Below are 19,007 nucleotides of genomic sequence, written 5' to 3' on the forward strand. Positions count from 1 at the left end.
TTCCTGAGGAGTGTGCACTCCCCAGTTTGCAGCTCAAGTCAGCTCAAGAGGAACTTCAGTGTTGGTCTGATCTAAACACTAGTTTAAAGCCAAAGGTATGTGTGTTTTAGATCATCGCTGCCCTGCTCCAGCCACAGGCTGAGATGATGGTGAGCTCGCCCCAGACCTGAGGGACGTGGGAGGCATCATACACAACTGTCTGCAGACTCCTGACCGGCCCCTCCACCCTAGACTGGATCTGGCGTGGAGCTGGGGTACGGGTGGCCTGGTGCTGAGACCCTTCCTGCATCCAGGAGCCACTAGGGGCACAGTAACTTCCCCCACGCCCCATGCTCTCCAGGCCAGCTGCCCTAATCTTGGTAAAGCATAAGCCAGGCCTTCAGGGACCCAGCTCTCTCTCTCTGGGTTATGGGGGCCATGGGGGTGACAAACAGCAGACCCATCACCAGGATTGTGGTACAATAGGGGCTTCTCCAGCCCCAGCCCCTTGGCCCAAGTGCCGCTCAGGGAGAATTTGTCATAGGCTCAGAAAGAAGAAGGTGAAAGGGAACCCAGATTGGTCTCCCAAATCAGACTCTGGATCTAGGGGACTCCTTCAGAGCTCTAAGGAGGTAGTTTTAGGACAAATTAAAGGCGCCCAGAGCAGGAAACGAACCTGCTCCTAGTTACACCAATGGGTTTTAGCTGAGCCTACGGACAGTGCCCAACTCATAGGCAATGATTTCACAGGGGCTCATGAAAGAATGCAGTGGAGAGGCGGTGGACAGCCTGCCCCATGTGGTCCAACCTCCCCAGCGTCAGAGAGATGGGGGCTATGAAATTGTAGGGCTGGGGCGCGACCCACCTCCAGCCCCAGCACCGCTCTCTTGAATGCAGTGCAGGATGGTGGCCAGGGGCACCTTGGATTTGCAGCCCTGGGGCATCACCACTCTGGCAGGAGCAGGCTGGGAACCCCTGAGCCAGGCAGGAACTTCTCTCACTGAACACTCCAGAAAAGGCAAAGCTGGGCCTCGGGTCCTGAGCATTCACTCGGGGAGGAGAGGGCAGCAGCACCCCCTTGCTGCTCACTCTGATGGCTCCGTCTGAGGAGGGCTGACTGAGATACGCTAGACTGAAACTGAATATTCACAAAGATCAGCCAGGATACTGGGCTCTGGCATGGTTACCAGAGATGTTTGCAGAAATGACCAATATGAACTCGCCCCTCTTCTTGGAAAAGCCCTACAAACCGAAGCTCCTCACTTAGCTCATTTCCTAATACCAGTCAGTAAAACCTAGTGACCACGATACTATCCACGAAAGCAGCCAAATTCAGTTACCTCTTGCCTAGAGTTTTACAGCCTAAAAGAATTCTTGTATCAAATGCACTTTTGGAAACACTACCTTTGTTCCCTACCCCCGTCCACGTTTTGATGCTTACATCCAAGAGCGAAATGGGATTTGAATTCTTCCAGGAATGGAATAGCCTGGTTTTTCCACCTTGACCCCGGGTGGTCACACAGCTGGTTCCTGATGGACAAGGCTGTGAGGAGCAGGCCTATGTCCATTTCATTGACCCATGTGGGTTCATGGCTCCCTCTGAACAGAGAGGACTCCCTGCTCCTGCCACAAGTGGATGGTGGCCCAGACCCTGGTAGGACTCTGGGTGGGACTCTGGGTGTCAGCTTAGCAGGCCTCCTCCCCTGCTAAAGCCACGTTGGCAGTGGTGATAAAAACTAGGTCTTAACTGCAATCCTTTTAGGAGTAGCCCACAAATTCTCAGTCCTACCTGCTTCCCATGAGGTCAGCTGTCATCCCTACAAATGTTGATTGAGTGTGGGTGTGTGCATACCTGTGTGTGTGTGCCTGTGTGTGGGGGCCTGTGTGTGTGGGTGTGCCCGCTGGTATGGGACATGCGAGTCCTGGTCCAGAGAAGCCTTTACCACCAACAGAACTGGAATCCCAGTCCTCCCTCCCAAAATCTGACAGCAGGGTGAGTCGAGAAGCCACTACAGGCCTTGTTTCTGATGGCAGACAAATGCAGCAGGAAGCAGAACTGAGGGAAGTGGTGACGCTATGGGCAGCTGGCTGAGAGGTGGGGTCGGCGTTCCTCGGGAAAGCAGATCCCACCTCCCCCCAGCTGCCCTCTGAAGCCTCCCCAGCCAGGGTTGCTGGGCTGGCCTGGATTCCAAGGACCCCTCCCCAAAGCCTCTCTCTCCTCCATCCCATGGAGACTACGAGATGCGGCAGCAGCCATGGACTTTCTCCTCCATCTCCTCCATGGGGGCCTTGAACTTCAAGAGTGGGGGATCTCCGCTGGTGACCGTGTAATACACTGAGGTCCCACTGCTGCTGTATGGTGAAGTTCTGCCTCCAATCAGGGGGGCCTTGCCTTCACTGCTGCTCTCGCCCGTCCTGGCCATGGCGCCGCCCAGGTGGGTGCTCAGGAAGGGGTGGCTGAGCAGCTTGGCTGCAGCCCGCTGCCGCTTCAGCTCCAGAAGCGTCTGGGGGCTCTGTTCCTTGTAGCCACTCCAGGGTGGGGTGGCATCGGCCATGCCAGGGCTGCCGTAGACCATGTTGTAGTCAGGTATCTCATGCACTTTCCAGACATCCCCGTTGGACAGTGCATACTGGTAGGCGCTGACCGGGGCCCGGAGGCCGTTCTCAATAGGCACGTCCATTTCACTCCGTGGGATCTTGGTAGGAAACTCGGAGAGCAGCACGGGCTTCTCCAGCCGGGGGTTCTGAGGGTGAAAGGAGAACATTACCAGCTGGCTGGAGCATCTGAACCCACTCCCCACTTGCACCTCTGCTGAGGGAATTATTGTCTGGACCTGTCCTCCATTCACTTTCCCTACCTGCGTAACAGGACCTCCATTTTGGTTTCGGGAACTCACCAATCTATGTGTTTTGGTAGAGCTGACCAACCCCCATCTTTGCTCCAGGGGCTAGGCCATGAGCCCAGGCCTGGACAGTCAACATATTCACTACAGGAATTGCTTCGGGTATGGGTTCTTGACTGAAATTGGTTTGATGAAACTCAACCCTGGGACTTTCACTAGAATGCTTAAGAAAGAGAAGTTCTGTTTCTGTAGGAATTGTGTGCGGTAAGAACGATATAAGCTGGGGGCTGGGGAGACACCATGTCATGAAGGAAGACAGAGATAGATTAGATAGATAGATAGATAGATAGATAGATAGATAGATAGATAGATAGATAGATAGATAGATACTGCATTCCTGATGATGCATTTTGAGCCCCTGGGCCCAGACTTTGCAGTGACATGAGCCAACAACTCCTTTTTTGTGTAAGTCGATTTCAGTTGGGTTTCTGGTCACTTGCAATCAATCCTCCTCTCTGGCCAGCATATCTCCACTCCAAATGACAGATTCTTACCCAGAGGCCCATTACACCCAGAAATTCCTGGATAACAAGAGCTTTAAAAGTAGCTGCTGCCTAGAAACTGTAAATGAAAACATAGATACATTTGACAAAAACAAAAATGTAAAGCCTAGCAAAAATCACCGTAAACGAAGTCAAAAGACTCATGACAAAACTAGAAAACTATCTACATCATATATGATAGAAAAGGGACCAATTTATCAAATAAATAAAGAGCTCTTAAAAGTCAATTTAAAAAAATGGACTACCCAACAGAAAAAAATTAACAAAGGACACCAGTATACAGCTCACAGCAAAACATAGCTTGTAAACATAGGAAAAAATACTCAACCTCACTAATAATTAATGACATAAAAATTAAAACAACACATTTTTTACCTATCACACTGAAAAATATTTTTAAAATTTGCCCTTACTCAGTGTTGGCAAGGGTTGAAAAATAGCTAGGCGTGTCAACTGCCACAACCTCTTTGAAGGACAATATCACACCATCAAAATTTTTCGTTTGTTTTTTAAAGGAGAACACATACTTTGCACCAGCAAGCCCATGTCTAGGACTTTGTTTCACAGATATATTCCCCCAGGAGATCATAACCTGGAAGTCATCATTCGGCAGGTGGGAAATTATGGCAAGTCCTTGTACTGGAATATTCCACAGCTGGTAAAAATAATGAAGGCAATCTCCATGTGCTAACTTGGGATTCCAAGAATCTCCCTTTTTTGGAAAGCTCTCCAAGAAATAGATAAATCACAAAGAAAGATAAATAAAGCATAGCTGGGAGGCATCTGAAAGGTGACTTGATTTCAATCTACAACTCTGTTCTCCCCAACCCCCAACCTTGAGGACGAGACAGAACAAAGCGTCAGGATTCCCTTCCATAGGCACCTCACTCCTGCTGTTGAGACAAGCCCACACGTGACCTCCCTGTTCACAAGGAAACAGTCCCATTGAGATGCGTGGGCACACTGGGTAGCTAATCATTTTGTGTACTGCCAAAGCAATACTCTCGAAATGTTTTCAGCTGCTCATTGGGTGGTGGAAGTACCAGCAAGGCCGACCACTGCAGGTACAGTCAGCCTCTCCCTTCTCGTCCCCAGCGACGCTGCTCTGGCCCCAAACTTGCTTGCCCCACTCAGCAGGCAGCAGCCATGCATGGACCTGAGGGCCTCGGTACTGAGTCAAACGGTGTCTCCACGACATTCATGTGTCCCCCACTTCTCCGAAAGGGACCGTATTTGCAGGTAGGGATTTGCAAATGTCCTTCGGTCAATTAAAATGAGGTCAGATTGGATCAGAGTAGGCACTCATCCAATGACTGGTGTCTTTCTCAACAGAGAAAATAGAGACACAGACATACACAGGAGGAGGAGGCCATGTGAAAACTGGCAGAGATTGGAGGCACCCTAGCAAGAACCAAGGGATGCCTGAGCCACCAGGAGCTGGGAGAGAGGCATGGAGCAGATTCCCCGCGAGGAACCAACCCTGTTGACACCTTGCTTTTTAGACTTCTGGCCTCCAGGACTGCGAGAAAATTAATTTCTGTTGTTTTCAGCTTCCACTTGGCAGTAGTAATGTATTATAGCAGTCTCAGGAAACCAGTACGGCTTCCTCCTTGGGAAGCAGTTTCACGCCCGGGACCATTAGCTACTCCTGGGGCAGGCTTCTGGGAGGTGCGACCAGCACCCTACTCATTTGTCCAAAAAATTTCTCCCAAACAGATGTGTTCTGGTAAACACAGTTCTCCACATTTTGTTACACTTCCCCCCAGGGAATCTTACTGTCCTCTGTTCCCGGCACGGCTGCCGTACGGAACCTCTCTCCTGGAAAGCCCAGAATGAGATCCGCTGGAACACAAGCAGGCATATGGCTGTCACACACTTCCTGTCGAGTATGAGACTCTGCTATGAGCCAAAGCTCCCAGCTCCGGCTCAGACAGACCCTAGGCTCGCCTCATTAACCACGGTAGCTGCCACCATCAGTTGCGATCCAGAGGGTTTCAGGGCCCTGCCCAGCTAACCTCCTGAAGGCTCTCAGAGGAGGAGAGAGGAGCAGGCAGGGGCCCTGTCTCCCTCCCACGGCAGTGGCTGACACTGGGGCCTGAGGCACTCACCGGGTCCTTGTTCTCCTGGTCTGTCCTGGTCTCCCTGATGTCCCCATTGTAGGTTGAGATCCGCTGATCCTCGGCCGCACTCCGCTGCTGCCACAGGATGGCCTCTCCCTCATACTCCTTCCTGTACAGGTTGGTCCTATCTGACAGGCTGGCTCGACGCACCACCTTCCTGAAAGGAGAGACGGGGTGCTGGAGGCTGCATCCAGGCACCATGGGCAGGAGCACGCAAGGGACCCTTGGTGGCCCAGTCCCTGACTTACCCACGGCTGCCCGTGCTGGACGTCCTCCGGCTCAAGGACGACTTGTGCCTCAGCTGTGACTTCATGATCACATCGTGCTTGTGTTTTAGCTCCAGCAGCAGGACCTTGAATTCTTCCTCCTCACACAGGTCTGAAATGGCAGAGGAGTCTGTTATGCGTGGGGTGCAGTCCAGAGGCCTGTGGCCCCCGAAAGCCCTCCAGACCAGAGGAGCTGCCATCCCAACCCACTGAAAACTCCCAGCACCCTTTGGGGCATTCCGGGAGGGGAGCAAACAACTCCAGTCTTATTTCCTGGGCTACAACCCAATCCTTCGAGGAGCATAAAAACAGGAAATCCAGGTTCCATGCACTCCTGAAGTTCCCAGCTATGATGGAAGGAATCATATACCTTTGATAGTTTCCAAGAGGAGCCATCAACTCTCCACTGACATGAAAAGTATCAACAGAAACAAGCATGTACCCCATGTAGCATAAGCAAGAACGTATGCAAAGATGTTGTAATCCTAGCCTTACCCATTCAAACCCACCTAATGCTTTCACTCACCCATCTATTCCCTGACCCAGTCATCCATCTATAGATTCATCCTCTACCCACCCACTCTCTTATTCATCCATCCACCCGTGGGCCACCCATCCATCTGTGTGTTCATCCACTTATGCATAGGTTTATCTATCTGTGCAGCCACTCATCTATCCATTCATTAATCTATCATCCATTAATTTATTCGCTCATCCCTCTATCCATCTAAACACCAACCCAGCATCTGTCCAACCATATACTCATCCATTTATCTCTCTACCCATCCAGAGATTGATGAGTGTCTATATGTGTACCAGGTGTTGTGCTGGACTTACCTATTGGCATCTCATCCATGGATGTCCTAGCACTGAGACTGGCCCCATGGGACACCAATAGCTCTGCCATCTGCATCTGAAACACAGGAAGAAGCCCATGTTCCCCCTTCCTAAGGCTCAGAAAACCTAGAAGGTGGAGAGAGTGCCCATGGCCTCTTAGGATGTGACCCAAAGAATGGTGGGGCAAAGTTGATTCTCAGGGGAGGCTCTGTACCCTAGAACCAGAAAACCTGGGATGCAATGGACTTGACACCTCTCCAGCATGCCTGGGCCAAGGGACAGAAGAAAAAGGAGTCGGCTATAACTCTAGGTCTGTCAGGTGCCCATGGAGGGACTGCAAAAGCTGCAACCAGAGTTTTCTACCTGGGAAACAAATGGAGAAACTACTCACAGCAGAAACACGGGGAATTTTCTAATTTGGCAAATTTGATGATCTTCCTGTTGGAACACTTGCCAAATGTTTTTGCAAACTCTCTAGGCCTTTTCATATCCTACATACTAGCTGTACTCAATACCTTAAGCGGGTCTTGTATTCTTTTGCACCAACTCCCAGCCCAAAGGACATCAAGGTGACCCTGTGCTGGCCTCCTTGACAGCACGGTGGGTGAGAACTACCTGTCCCCAAAAGGCAGCCGCGTGCAGTGGCTCCCAGCCGTCCCAGTCCTTCATGTCCACGCGCACTCCATGGTCCAGGAGGAGCTCAGCCGCCCGCAGGTATCCATTGGCTCCAGCGATGTGCAGCTGAAGGAGAGAAAAGAAGGGGGAATTCCCTAGGGGCTGGTCCCACATTTGGAGGTGGGATAGTCCTCTCCCTGACCCCAGTCCCAGACCATTCTTGGGGCCAGTAGAATGGAATAGAATGAGGCAGAAATACCAGCCATATTGCAGAGGATTATTAAGTCTGCAAGACAGACCTAGAAGGTAAGGCGGAGTGGTGAGCTTTTCTTCCCTGTGGGTGGTCTTAGAGCCCCCCTGGTTAAGACAACAGCATTTACTGGGTCCTTACTATGTTCTGAGCCCTGTGGAAAGGGTCTCAGGTCCAATATGGTGGTTTTAAAATACGTCTACAAACTCTTTCCCTTGAAAGATGGCGTTTAATTCCTCGCTCCTTGAATGTGGGCCATATTGAGAGACTCACTTCTAACAAATAGGATATTGTGAAAGGGCGGTGTGCAATTTCTGAGGCTAGGTCCTAAAAGGCATTGCTGCTGCTACCTTATGCTCTCTGGGATTAATAACTCTAGAGGAGGCAGCCACTGTGTTGTGAGGACATTCGACTAGCCCTTAAGAGAGGTCCTAAGGAGGTGAGAAACTGAGGCCTCCTGCCAGCACTAACTTGCCAAGTACCTCGGAAGTGGATCTTCCAGCCCCAGTCCAGCCTTCAGATGACCACAGCCCTGGTTGACATCTTGACTGCAACCTCAAGAAAGACCCCCAAGCCAGACCCACCCAGTAAAACTGTTCCCAAGTCCCAGACCCATAGAAATTATGTGAGATAATAAACGTTTCTTGTTGTTTTAAGATGCTAAGTTTTGGGGACGTTTGTTATGTAGAAATAGTAAGCGATACATCCAATAAGGGAAAGCCCCACGTTGAGGCTCCAGCTGTTTGAGCTGGCACCATTCAAAGCCTCGGTGGTGGACGCCACCTTGCAGACCTTAGTTATCCTGCTTGCTCCGTCGCCCAGAAAAATACATAAAATACTTAGCACATGATGAACACTCAGTAAGTGACTGACATTCTTCGAGAGCCCTAAGTGATGACAAAGTGCACCATGGGAATGCGTGAAGGAGCAAAAGGAGACAAAGCAAAGAGAAACCAACTGTCCAGCCAAGGTGAGAGCTAGAGATGAGAGCCCTAGGAAGCCAGCAGAAGACTGGCTGGGAGGAAACAGAGGCCCTAGCTGTAGAGGTGTGGTCTCCACCAGGGGCTGGCCCACTTCAGCCCGAGCTGGTCTTGGTTCTGGCCCATGTCCTCACCAGCGTGGCACCCTGGGCATCGATCCAGTCAAGGTCCTGGCCCGCTGCAATCATACAGTGGATGTCTGAAATCATCTGCTGCTCGGGAGCCGCCCGCATCTCGTTGATTCTCTCTTGAGTGATGCCTGCGGTAGGGAAGGGGGATGAAGTCAGCACCCCCAGGCTGAGACCACGAGGGGGGTGGGGGGTAGATGGGGGAAGCCAGGCTCCTGCTCCCCAGGGTCTGCCAGTAACGAGGGTAGATAGACATGCTCACAGATTGCTGTCTTCCTGGCCCAGTGAAGACAAACACCATGCGCTGGCCCACGGAGCAAGGGCCCTCCGTGCCTGGCGGCCAGTAGGCACAGGAATGGTATTAGTTATTGTTCCATAGGCTGTGCTTCTATCTGGAAATCCCCACCACCCACCCACCCACCTCCAACTGCTCAAAGAGTTGGCTCCATCTCATCTTCTAGGTCTGGCCTGGGTCACCTCCCCACGGCCCTCCTCTAACCACCCTAGCTGCCCAGGGTTTCTGTGCGTGCCCGCCATCTCTTGCACAGTTGTGTTTGCAGCACCTGGCACGAGGCTCAACGAGTTTTGGTTATGGGAATGCCAGAATGAATGAATACAAAACTTTTAAATGGAGAGTTGAATAAATTGAGGTGGAGAGACCCAGAAAGACATTTTAAAGCCTGAATCTCTGGCTAAAAGAGTTTAAGTGTCATTGGCAGCTACTGATGGTATTTAAGGAGAGAGTGGCACGCTCTATGAAAAGGTCCATTAGATTAAACATTCCTGGATAGAATTCAGGGGGGGTCTGTAGAATTGAAAGGAGAAAGAAATGACATGTTTATTTTCACGAACCTTTAAATGAAATAGAGCACTTCCTTCCTTTAGAACATACGCGAAACCCACAGTAGAATTAGGAGTGCCTGTGATTTGGTCACCAACAGAAACTGGAGGTACTTTCGTATCACATTATCTTATTGTTTCATTAATTAATAAAGCTTGTAGATAACACATTTTAAACTATTGTGGCAGATTTATTTTAATATAATTGGTTTCCTTTATAATCCTATGACTTGGGTAACTGCATTGGAAAACATTATTCAGAGGAGGGGTCCATAAAACGGTCACGACCCTCTGCAGAAGATGAGCAGTGAAAGCTGGGGTGCCAGGGAATGGAGAGAGCAAATTGGCAGCTATTGCTGGGATCTGGGAAGAAACACAAGGGCAGGACCCCAGGCAGGACCAGGGGCTGCAGTCGAGGGTCTGGATTTGAGATTTCCTTCTGAGGAGGTGCTTCCGAAGTGTGTATGCAGAGAGATGGGGCAGGCTGGTCTCTCAGATTGCTACATTTTTTTTTCCTCTCTGAAGCTCATTTGTGCTCTGAGAACAGCCCACATCTTGTTTATCTCGGCCCCTGGCAGCCAGCGTGGTGCCTGGCAGGCACCCGTGAACGTTCCTGACTTTTTATTATTTTCCCAAATGGGAATATATCTTTATTGTGAATGTTTACTGAATTGTCACAGCTGACAAAGAGGAGACAAGGCCAGCTGAGGCCGCCCGCGTGTGTGGGTGACACAGAGGAGAACAATACCTTCCTTCTGTACAGCACATTTTCCCGGGTCTTTTCGTGTCTCATCTTGTTAATCACAGGATAACAATAATAATGGAGAGCCATCGTCCCCTTTCCTGAGCGCTGAGCATGAGGCAGGCAGGTACGGAGCTCGCTAACTTGTTCACCTGCGTTCACTTAAGAGCTGCTCCCTGCCACATGGCCCTGAGCCCATTTTATGGCGTGTGCCCTGCTTTTACCCTGGTAGGCCATGCACGTCTCGATGACATCCAGGGTGGGTTCATCCTCGCAGAGGTCGTAAGGCATATTCCCATCAGAGTTGACGGCCAGCAAGTCGGCCCCACTGCAGAGAAAGGACCAGAGTGAGGGCCAGGTTGGTTTGGCTAGGGTTGGTCTGGCTGCTTCTGCTCTCTGGCCTCTCACCCACCACCCCACTGTGCCCTCAGCCCCTCCCAACCCCATCAAAGTGCACCCCAGAAAGAATAGCGACTTCAGGATCCTGGGGGCCCCGAATGTGAAGAGGCCCAAATCCTAGGACCTCCCCTAGCTTTCTACTCTGTTGAGCCAGCAGGCAGGTTTGGAGACAGATGTCAAAGTCCTCCCTGGTGACAATAATGAAAATAACATTAATGGCAGCAGCACCACTTACCAGGCATCTGCTTAGAGTCAGGCCTGATCTAAGCCCTTTACACACACCACCTTATTTATGTATCAGGTCGGCATTGTTGGCCCCACCTCACTCAAGGGGAAACAAAGACTCAGACAGGTTCAGTCACTGGTCCAAGGTCACACAGCTAGGATGTGGGAGGGTCAAGACTCAAACGCGGGTCTCTCCTGGGCCAGTTCTTTTCACTTCTTCATGTTCTATTTTCATCGTTGCCCAGCCATAGAAACATCCCTGGCTATCCCCCACCTCCTGCTCCAAGTGCCTGCCCAAAAGGCTGACCAGCACAGGGACAGGACAGAGCCTGGGGCTCCCTGGCAGAGTCTGCCTTTTGGGCCAGTGGTTCCTACACATGGTCCTGGGATGCCCTGCAGCAGAATTACCTGGAACTCCTAAAAGAAAATGCAGCTTCCTGGGCTTCACTCCAGACCTCCTGAAACAGAGACTCTGGGGGTGGAGCTCAGGTTATGTATTCTAACCCAATGTCCCACAGGCTTCTGGTACAGATCAGCATTGGGGACTCACTGTACCAGGCTGGCACCACTCCTTTTTCCACTCGCACCATTACTGATTGGGCAGTGGGCATTTGATGCTCCAGGCAGACTTAGCCACATCCAGATTCTCATCAGAGGCGCAAGCATGGGCCACTAGCCAGTCGTTTAGGCTAACAGCCCTCCAGTGTGACCTCTCTGAGTTCCTGTGTACCCTTGGGCAAGCTAATCCACTGCTTTGAGCCAAGGCAGCAGGATTGTCATCTCCATCCCCCCAGCAGCCACCCAATGGACCCCGCTGTCCTTCAAGACCTCCAAAAAAGGTCACCTGCTCTTGGCCATTCTTCCTGACTCCCTACACTCAGATAGTCTCCTGGACCTTCTCAGATCCCAACCCACTGGTCTCACTCTGGTACTGAAATCACTTGATTTCCTACCTGGTTCCTCAGGACTTTTGCATTCCTGAGTGCACAGGGCCCCGCCCAGCTCAAGTGCCCATAAATTATTCGATGAATTTAATTGAATACACTTAAAATTGCATGTTGTCTTTTTTTATGTCTTTATAGAACTTGAGCAAACTGGAAAGAATTTCAGGGCAGGCAAAGACCATCAGAGCAGTATAGAGAGACATGGCCTTATTCCTGGGAAAGATACTGTTGCACTGAGCCCCCAAAAGTAAGTTCTGTTCCAAAGAAAAACGTATGAACAGAATTTGGGGGGCAGGGCCAAGAAAGTATGCTTGCCATTTATTTATTTTTTTTGATAGCAAGAAAAGCAAAAATGGGAATAATACATAAAGAGAGCAGAAGAGATAAACACAGCCTCATAGACTCTTGGAGACCAACAGAGAAAAAGATATTTAACAAAAGAGCACAATATCCTGATACCAAAGCCAGATGAAGACACAACAAGAAAAGAAAATCACAGACCAAAATCCCTATAAACACATGGAAAAGTTCTCAACAAAATACTAATGAGCCCAATTCGGCAACATATTAAAAGGATTATACACCATGACCAAATGGGGATTTATTTGTGTACTGTAAGGCTCGTTCAACATATAAAAATTGACTGATGTATAATAATTGATGTACTATAACAGAATGAACGGGAAAAAGCCATATGATCATCTCAATTGATACAGAATAAGCATTTGACAAAAATTAAACAAGCTTTCATGATTAAAAACACACACCAAACTAGGAATAGGAGGAAACTAACTCAACATAATAAAAGTCATATTAGAGAAAAACCACGGTGAACATCAAACTTAATGGTGAAATACTGAAAGCTTTCCCCCTAAGTTCAGAAACAAGGCAAAGATGTTTGCTTTTGCCACTTCTATTCAACACAATACTGGAAGCTCTAGCTGGGGAAGTTCGGCAATGAAAAGAAATAAATGGCATCCAAATGGGAAGAGAAGAAGTAAAATTATCTCTATTCACAAATAATATGATTTCATATGCAGAAAACCCTAAAGAGTCCACATAAAAATGTTAGAACTAAAATGAATTTAGCAAATTAGCAGGATACAAGGTCAACGCACACAACTAAATTGCATTTCTATACACTAACAATGAATAATATGAAAAGAAAATTACAAACAATAAGTTAATCTACAACAGCACCAGAAAGAGTAAAGTACTTTGGCAAAAGACTTGTATAATGACCACTAGAAAGCATTGCTGAAAGAAATTAAAGAAGACGTGGAAATACATCCCTATGTGCATGGACTGATAGTCTTAATATTCTTAAGATGTCGATATTATTCAAAACTATCTACAGATTCAATGCAATTCCTATCAAAATCCCAATGATTTTTTTTTTTTGCAGAAATAGAAAAATCCATCCTAAAATTCATATGGAATCTAAGGATTCCAAATAACCAAAACAATCTTGAAAAAGAACAAATATAGAGAATTCACACTTCCTGATTTCAAAACTTACTACAAAGCTACAATAATCAAAACAGTATGGCACTGAAATAAAGACACATAGACCAATGGAATAGAATACAGAGCCCAGAAAGAATAGAGAACCTCTCACATATATGGTATAAGGAGTTTCGACAAGACCACTCAATGGGGAAAGTTAAGTCTTGTCAATCAATGGTGCTGAGAAAACTGGATATCCTGCAAAAAAGTGAAGTTGAACTCTTACCTAACACCATATTTAAAAATTATCTCAAAATGGATCAAGATCTTAATATAAGATCTAAAACTATGAAACGCTTAGAAACGTAAGGCAAAAGCTTCACAACATTGGATTTTGCAATGATTTCTTGATACGACATTAAATGAACAGGCAACAAAAGAAAAAATAGACAAACTGGACTCCATGAAAATTTAAAAATTTAAAAAATCAAGATACTAACAGCATAGTAAAAAGACAACCCATAGAATGGGAGAAAATATTTGCAAATTATATATGTGGTACGGGATTATATATAGAGAATATATAGAGAACTAAACCTCAGTAACAACAACAAAAAATCAAACAACCCAATTCAAAAATGGGCTAAAGATTTGAATAGAAATTTCTCCAAAGAAAATACACAAATGGCCAATAAACACATGAAAAGATGCTCAACATCACTAATCATTAGGGAAATGCAAATGAAAACTACAATAAGATACCTCCTCACACCCATTAGGATGGTTACTACAAACAACAACAACAACAACACAAAAAAAAACAACAGAAAATACGCGTACGTGTTGGTAAGGATGTGGAGAAACAGCAACCCTTGTTTACTCTTGGTGGGAATGTAAAATGGTTCAGCTGCTGTGAGAAATAGTATGGCAGTCCCTCGAAACATTAAAAATAGAACGACCATATGATCCAGCAAATCCACTTCTGGGTGTATACTCAAAAGAATTGAAAGCAGGATCTTGAGACATGTTTATAGAAGCTTTATTCACAATAGCGAAAACCTAGAAGCAACCTAAGTGTCCATCGACAGAAAAATGGATAAGCAAAATGTGGTGTAGGTATTTATGCAATAAAAATATTATTCAGGCTTAAAAAAGAAATTCTGACATTTGCTACAACATGGATGAACCTTGAGGATATTATGCTAAGTGAAATAAAACCAGTCGCAAAAAGACAAATACTACCATGTTTCCCCGAAAATAAGACCTAGCCGAACAATCAGCTCTAGTGCATCTTTTGGAGCAAAACATGGGTCTTATATTAATTTTTGCTCCAAAAGATGCATTAGAGTTGATTGTCTGGCTAGGTCTTATTTTTGGGGAAACATGATACACGATTCCGCTTATGGAGGTAACTGAAGTAGTCAAAACCATAGAGACAGAAAGTAGAATGGTGGTTTCCAGGAGCTGGCGGATAGTGGGCGAGGCAGAATGGAGAGCTATTGTTTAATGGAAACAGAGTTCCAGCTGGGGAAGATGAAAGAATTCTAGAGACGGTTGGTGTAAATGTACTTAAACAAGAATGTGAATGTACTAACACCACTTCACTGCACACTTCAAAATGGTTACAATGGTAAATTTTATGTCATGTACCTTTTACCACAATAAAATTTGGGGGGAAGAAAGAGAATGAAGAGAGAGAGAGAGAGATACTGAAAGAGACATAGAGTGGAAAAGACGGCGTGAGACCAGAGTGAAGGAGAGAGAGAGAAGGAAAGAAAAAGAGAGAAAGACACATTGAGGTGGAGAAGGAAGAAGGGCGTTTAGGGAAAGAAGAGGAGAGAGGTAGAAACAGAGAGAGAAAGGCAGAGATGAACAGAGGATGTAGGGAGAAAGAGAAAATGACAGGCACTGAGACACAGAGAAAGGGGCAGAGAGAAAAGTAGAGGGAGAGGAAAGAGATGAAAGACACACAAAAAAAGAACTTAGAAAAAAGCAAAGGCAGAGGGGAGGCTGTTCTTGGGGGAGAGAGGCGCACGTACTACTGAACGAGGATTTTCACCAGGTTGATGTGGCCACAGGTGGCTGCGGCGTGCAGGGGCGTCCACAACTCATTGTCCTTCGCATTCACATTCGCACCGTGGGAAAGGAGCAGCTTGACGATTTCCTCAAAGTTGTCGATGCAACACTGCGGGGGCGACACAGGCAGGGTGAGCTCCAGGCAAGGACCCAAGCTCTGGTGGGGACACACCAAGTTCACATGGAGAGGCCACAAGGAAGACAGTGGAGCCAAACTGTCTGAATTTGAACCCAGATCCAGTGTGTATATGCTGTGTGATCTTGGGCAAGTCTTTTAACCTTTCTGAGCTTGCTTCCTGGTGAGTACGTTAATAATATACAGGATAAAAACATAAGGGTAATATTTTTTATAAAATCAGCTATAAAATGTTTTGAAAGTTGGTGGAATGAGACAAATTTTTGAATGAGGTTTTAAAACCATTTCTTTTTAATTCCAGAAACAAAATTGTATGGAGAACTCTAACTTAGATAACCAATAGATTCAAGCAGGGCTGCAGGGGTGGAAGCAGCGGAAGGGGGAAAGCTGGGGGGAGTCGGAGGGTTCCCCTTCCCAGCAGGGGCTTCCAAGGTGTGGCCCTAGATCGATCATAGTTTGAAACCCTTAAATTAGGAATTTCTGATTCAGGAGCTTAGTTCTTGGGGAAGTGCCAAGTAACCAAACCTCCCCCTAGAGAACCCAACTCTGAGTGAGGGCTCTGGGGGTCCCCAGACAGTCCTTGCAAGAAGACAGCCATGTTTGTGCTTCTGCCTGTCCACCCGTGGGTCAGCCCCAGGGAGAGGGAAGAGTCAGGAGCCTGTAGCCCCTCAAAGAGACACATGACTCTGACAGCCACGGGAGCCCCTAACCCCAGGGACAGGGAGTGAAAGACTCCCAGGGGACAGAGAGGCCTCAGGCCAGGGGAGCGGAGGCGAGGACAGAGGAGGAAGCCACTTTACAGACTGCAGGATGGAGAAGTCAGCAGGGGACGGTGCTCAGCACAGCCTGTCCAGGGAAGGGTTCGGCCCTCAGTGTAATGGGAGACGGGGCAGAGTTATACTCAGAGCGGCAGCACCATCAGCCGTGCTTTAAAAAAACCCTCCTCTTGTTGCAGGTGGAGGACAGATTGCATGTGCACGCTTCTTTGGGGAGAAGAGGGATGGTGAGGATCTATGTTGAAATCACCCAGTTAAGAGATGGTGGCGGCCTAGCCTACAGAAGTGACCGTAGGCATGGGGACAAGTGACTAAATGGCAGCAGAAGGAGGGGGGCCTCCGTGGGAGCCCGTAGCCTCCTGTGGGTGTGGGGATGGGGATGGGGCAGCACCACCATCCCCCGCGGAGCCAGGGCTCAGCGCCAGAGGACGTGTGGGAAAGAAGTCAATTACACAGATGGTGCCAGAGACCCAGGTTCTCTTTTTGCTCCGGCCAGTCTGGGGTTGGCTGGGTCTGACGACATCTCTCCGGACAGGCAGGGCCCAGGTGATGACGTGAGGTGGGGCGGGGCCGCTGCCTCAGGTTGGGATGGGAACAAGCAGTGGCGCGGCGCTGCCGGCAGAGGGCGCCAAAGGCGCCGGAGAAAAGCGAGGAGCCTCAGGCGGTCACCGGACATGGGTCAGGAGGGCCCCCATCTATAGGAGAAGGAGCAGCCCCCTGGAGTCAGGGGACCGGAGGGCCAGAAACCCCCACCCACAGGGGCTGCAGAAAACATGAGGATGCCGTCTGCTGACAGGGAGGCTCAGGGGCTGGAGTAACCTGCACCTAGGAGACAAGGTCTGAGCAAAGGCTGGTTTGGGGTCTGGGTACAGGGGTGCAATGCGGGGGCGGGAGTGGGGGTGCACGTGGTGGAGTGGGCAGGCCTCCCCTCCTATATTCCCCCAGGTGGAAACCGGCACCTGGCAGTTGGATGACTCCTCTGCCTCCTCACGTCTCACGTCCAATGTATCACCGGATGTGAATCCCATCTCCTAAATCGCTGCTCCATTCCCACTGCCTCAGTTGAGGCTTCGTCACCTCTCCCGCCTCCCCTTCCACACACCCTCATTAATCCACACATGTTGCTCTCAGTTTACAAACCTCTGAAGGCTCCCTGTTGCCAGGAGAAGCAAATGCACACTCCTTCGCAGGCACGGGAAGCTCTTCTCAACGTGCTCCCTTGTTGTGTTGGAGCATTTGTGATTACAATGACAACAATAAAGCCAGCCCCGCAACAGCGGAAATAATAACACGCCACATGATCACTAACAATAGCGAGTGCTTTTTGAGGAGTTACTAAGGCCACGCCCCTCGCACCTCGCTAACCCTTGGCGGTGCTTTGCCTCATTTAATCCTCAGAACACTTGGAGGGCTCTGTAACTGCTGTGGCTGGTGGTTACCATACTGGACAGTGCAGATGTACAGAACATTCCATCATCATAGGCACTTCTACTACACAGTGCGAGCCCTGAGCCTCAGTTTCCTAAGCTGTAAAATGGGGATAATACTATTTCCAAGGGTTGTTGTGAGAATCGATCCACACTTCATATAAGTGAAATAAGTGGCTTTGTAGAGAAATGAACATGTTGGACACATTTTAATAATAATGCTATCTAATAGTTATCCAGCATTAAGTGATACGTGTAGGGTTTTTATGTGAATTCATTTAATCCTCGTAACAACTCAATGAGACGGGTACTTGTTTTCCTCTTTTACAGATGAGGAAAGTGAGGCACAGAGAGCTTAAGTAACTTGCCCAAGACACATAGCTAGAATCTGTGGACACCTGAAGCCTTGTGGGACAGGAGGAGAGGCAGAACGGACACACAGGAAGCCACCTGGCTGATGCCGCAGGGTGGGGACTTGTCCTGGGGGCTTAGCGGTAGGGCAGTGATCTCCGTCCATCCCTTCCTGCCCTCATAGGGTGATGGAGAGTCTCTCACCAGCCCAGGGTTCCAGCAGCCTGGCCTCCTGTCTGCCAGGCTGCATTTACGTCCACCGGCTCAGAAACTTGGGTCAGGGCACAGGGAGTCTTCAGTGCATTCATTAAGTCAGTATGCACATATTGAGCACCACTGTATGCCAGCATGGAGAAAGATGCTGGGATAGACCAAAGAACAAGAGACATGGGCTGTGCCCTTGCACAGCTCAGAGTCTGGGTAGCGGGGACCAATCTCAAATGATCACGCTAATGGCTAAAATGACAAACAAAGGGGGTGCCCAGGAGAAAAAGACAGGTACATAACAGCGCAGCTCTCAGGCTCTTGTTGTCCACTGGGGATAACCAGTGCACGTGGGAAGTGTGGTGTAGAGCAGCACAGTGTGTGCAAGGAACCAAAAAGCCATGTGGCTGCAGCTCAGATTGCCAGGAAGCATAAAGGCTCATTAGGGGCCAGGCCTCGTGGAGCCTTGTGGGAAGACACCAGAACACTCCAAGTACCACCAGTAGATTTTTGGCTTGAGCATCCCTGTGGCCACTGCATGGAGAATGAATCATGGCAGGGCCAACTCAATGCTGGGGACCAGTTAGGAGACTGATGCAGCATCCAGGCAAGAGATGACAGCCAGCAGCCCTTCCCCGGCCAAGGGGGCTGAACCCATCGCATATCCTTAGAAAGGATGTATGTTGTTCATGGCTATAGTTCATGACTCTAACCTTAAGCAGGTCACATAACTCCTCTGTCAATCACCTTTGTCACCAAGATAGATGGATACCTTGGTGGGTGTGAACAAATGTGCTTCTGAAACTGTCAAGCCCCAAACAAACTCACTCTGTTTGTCAAACCCTTTGCTGGGCCGTGAG

General features: G+C 48.7%; 1 protein-coding gene across 2 annotated transcripts in view; it reads right to left on the reverse strand.

Annotated features, from left to right (window-relative positions):
* Positions 1–104: 104 nt before the first annotated feature.
* Positions 105–19,007, reverse strand: part of PPP1R16B (protein phosphatase 1 regulatory subunit 16B) — a 91,999-nt gene continuing 73,096 nt past the window's right edge. For both annotated transcript variants that reach the window (XM_033094777.1, XM_033094778.1), the window contains exons 4-11: positions 15,217–15,362; positions 10,388–10,491; positions 8,588–8,712; positions 7,224–7,349; positions 6,609–6,684; positions 5,754–5,883; positions 5,494–5,662; positions 105–2,723 (exon numbers count right to left, since the gene is read on the reverse strand). In XM_033094777.1, the coding sequence (XP_032950668.1) occupies positions 2,214–2,723; positions 5,494–5,662; positions 5,754–5,883; positions 6,609–6,684; positions 7,224–7,349; positions 8,588–8,712; positions 10,388–10,491; positions 15,217–15,362 (1,386 nt within the window). In that variant the 3' untranslated portion in view covers positions 105–2,213. The remainder of the gene's footprint in view (positions 2,724–5,493; positions 5,663–5,753; positions 5,884–6,608; positions 6,685–7,223; positions 7,350–8,587; positions 8,713–10,387; positions 10,492–15,216; positions 15,363–19,007) is intronic.

The sequence above is a fragment of the Rhinolophus ferrumequinum genome, chromosome 23, assembly GCF_004115265.2.
Source record: "Rhinolophus ferrumequinum isolate MPI-CBG mRhiFer1 chromosome 23, mRhiFer1_v1.p, whole genome shotgun sequence".
Lineage (NCBI taxonomy): Eukaryota > Metazoa > Chordata > Mammalia > Chiroptera > Rhinolophidae > Rhinolophus > Rhinolophus ferrumequinum.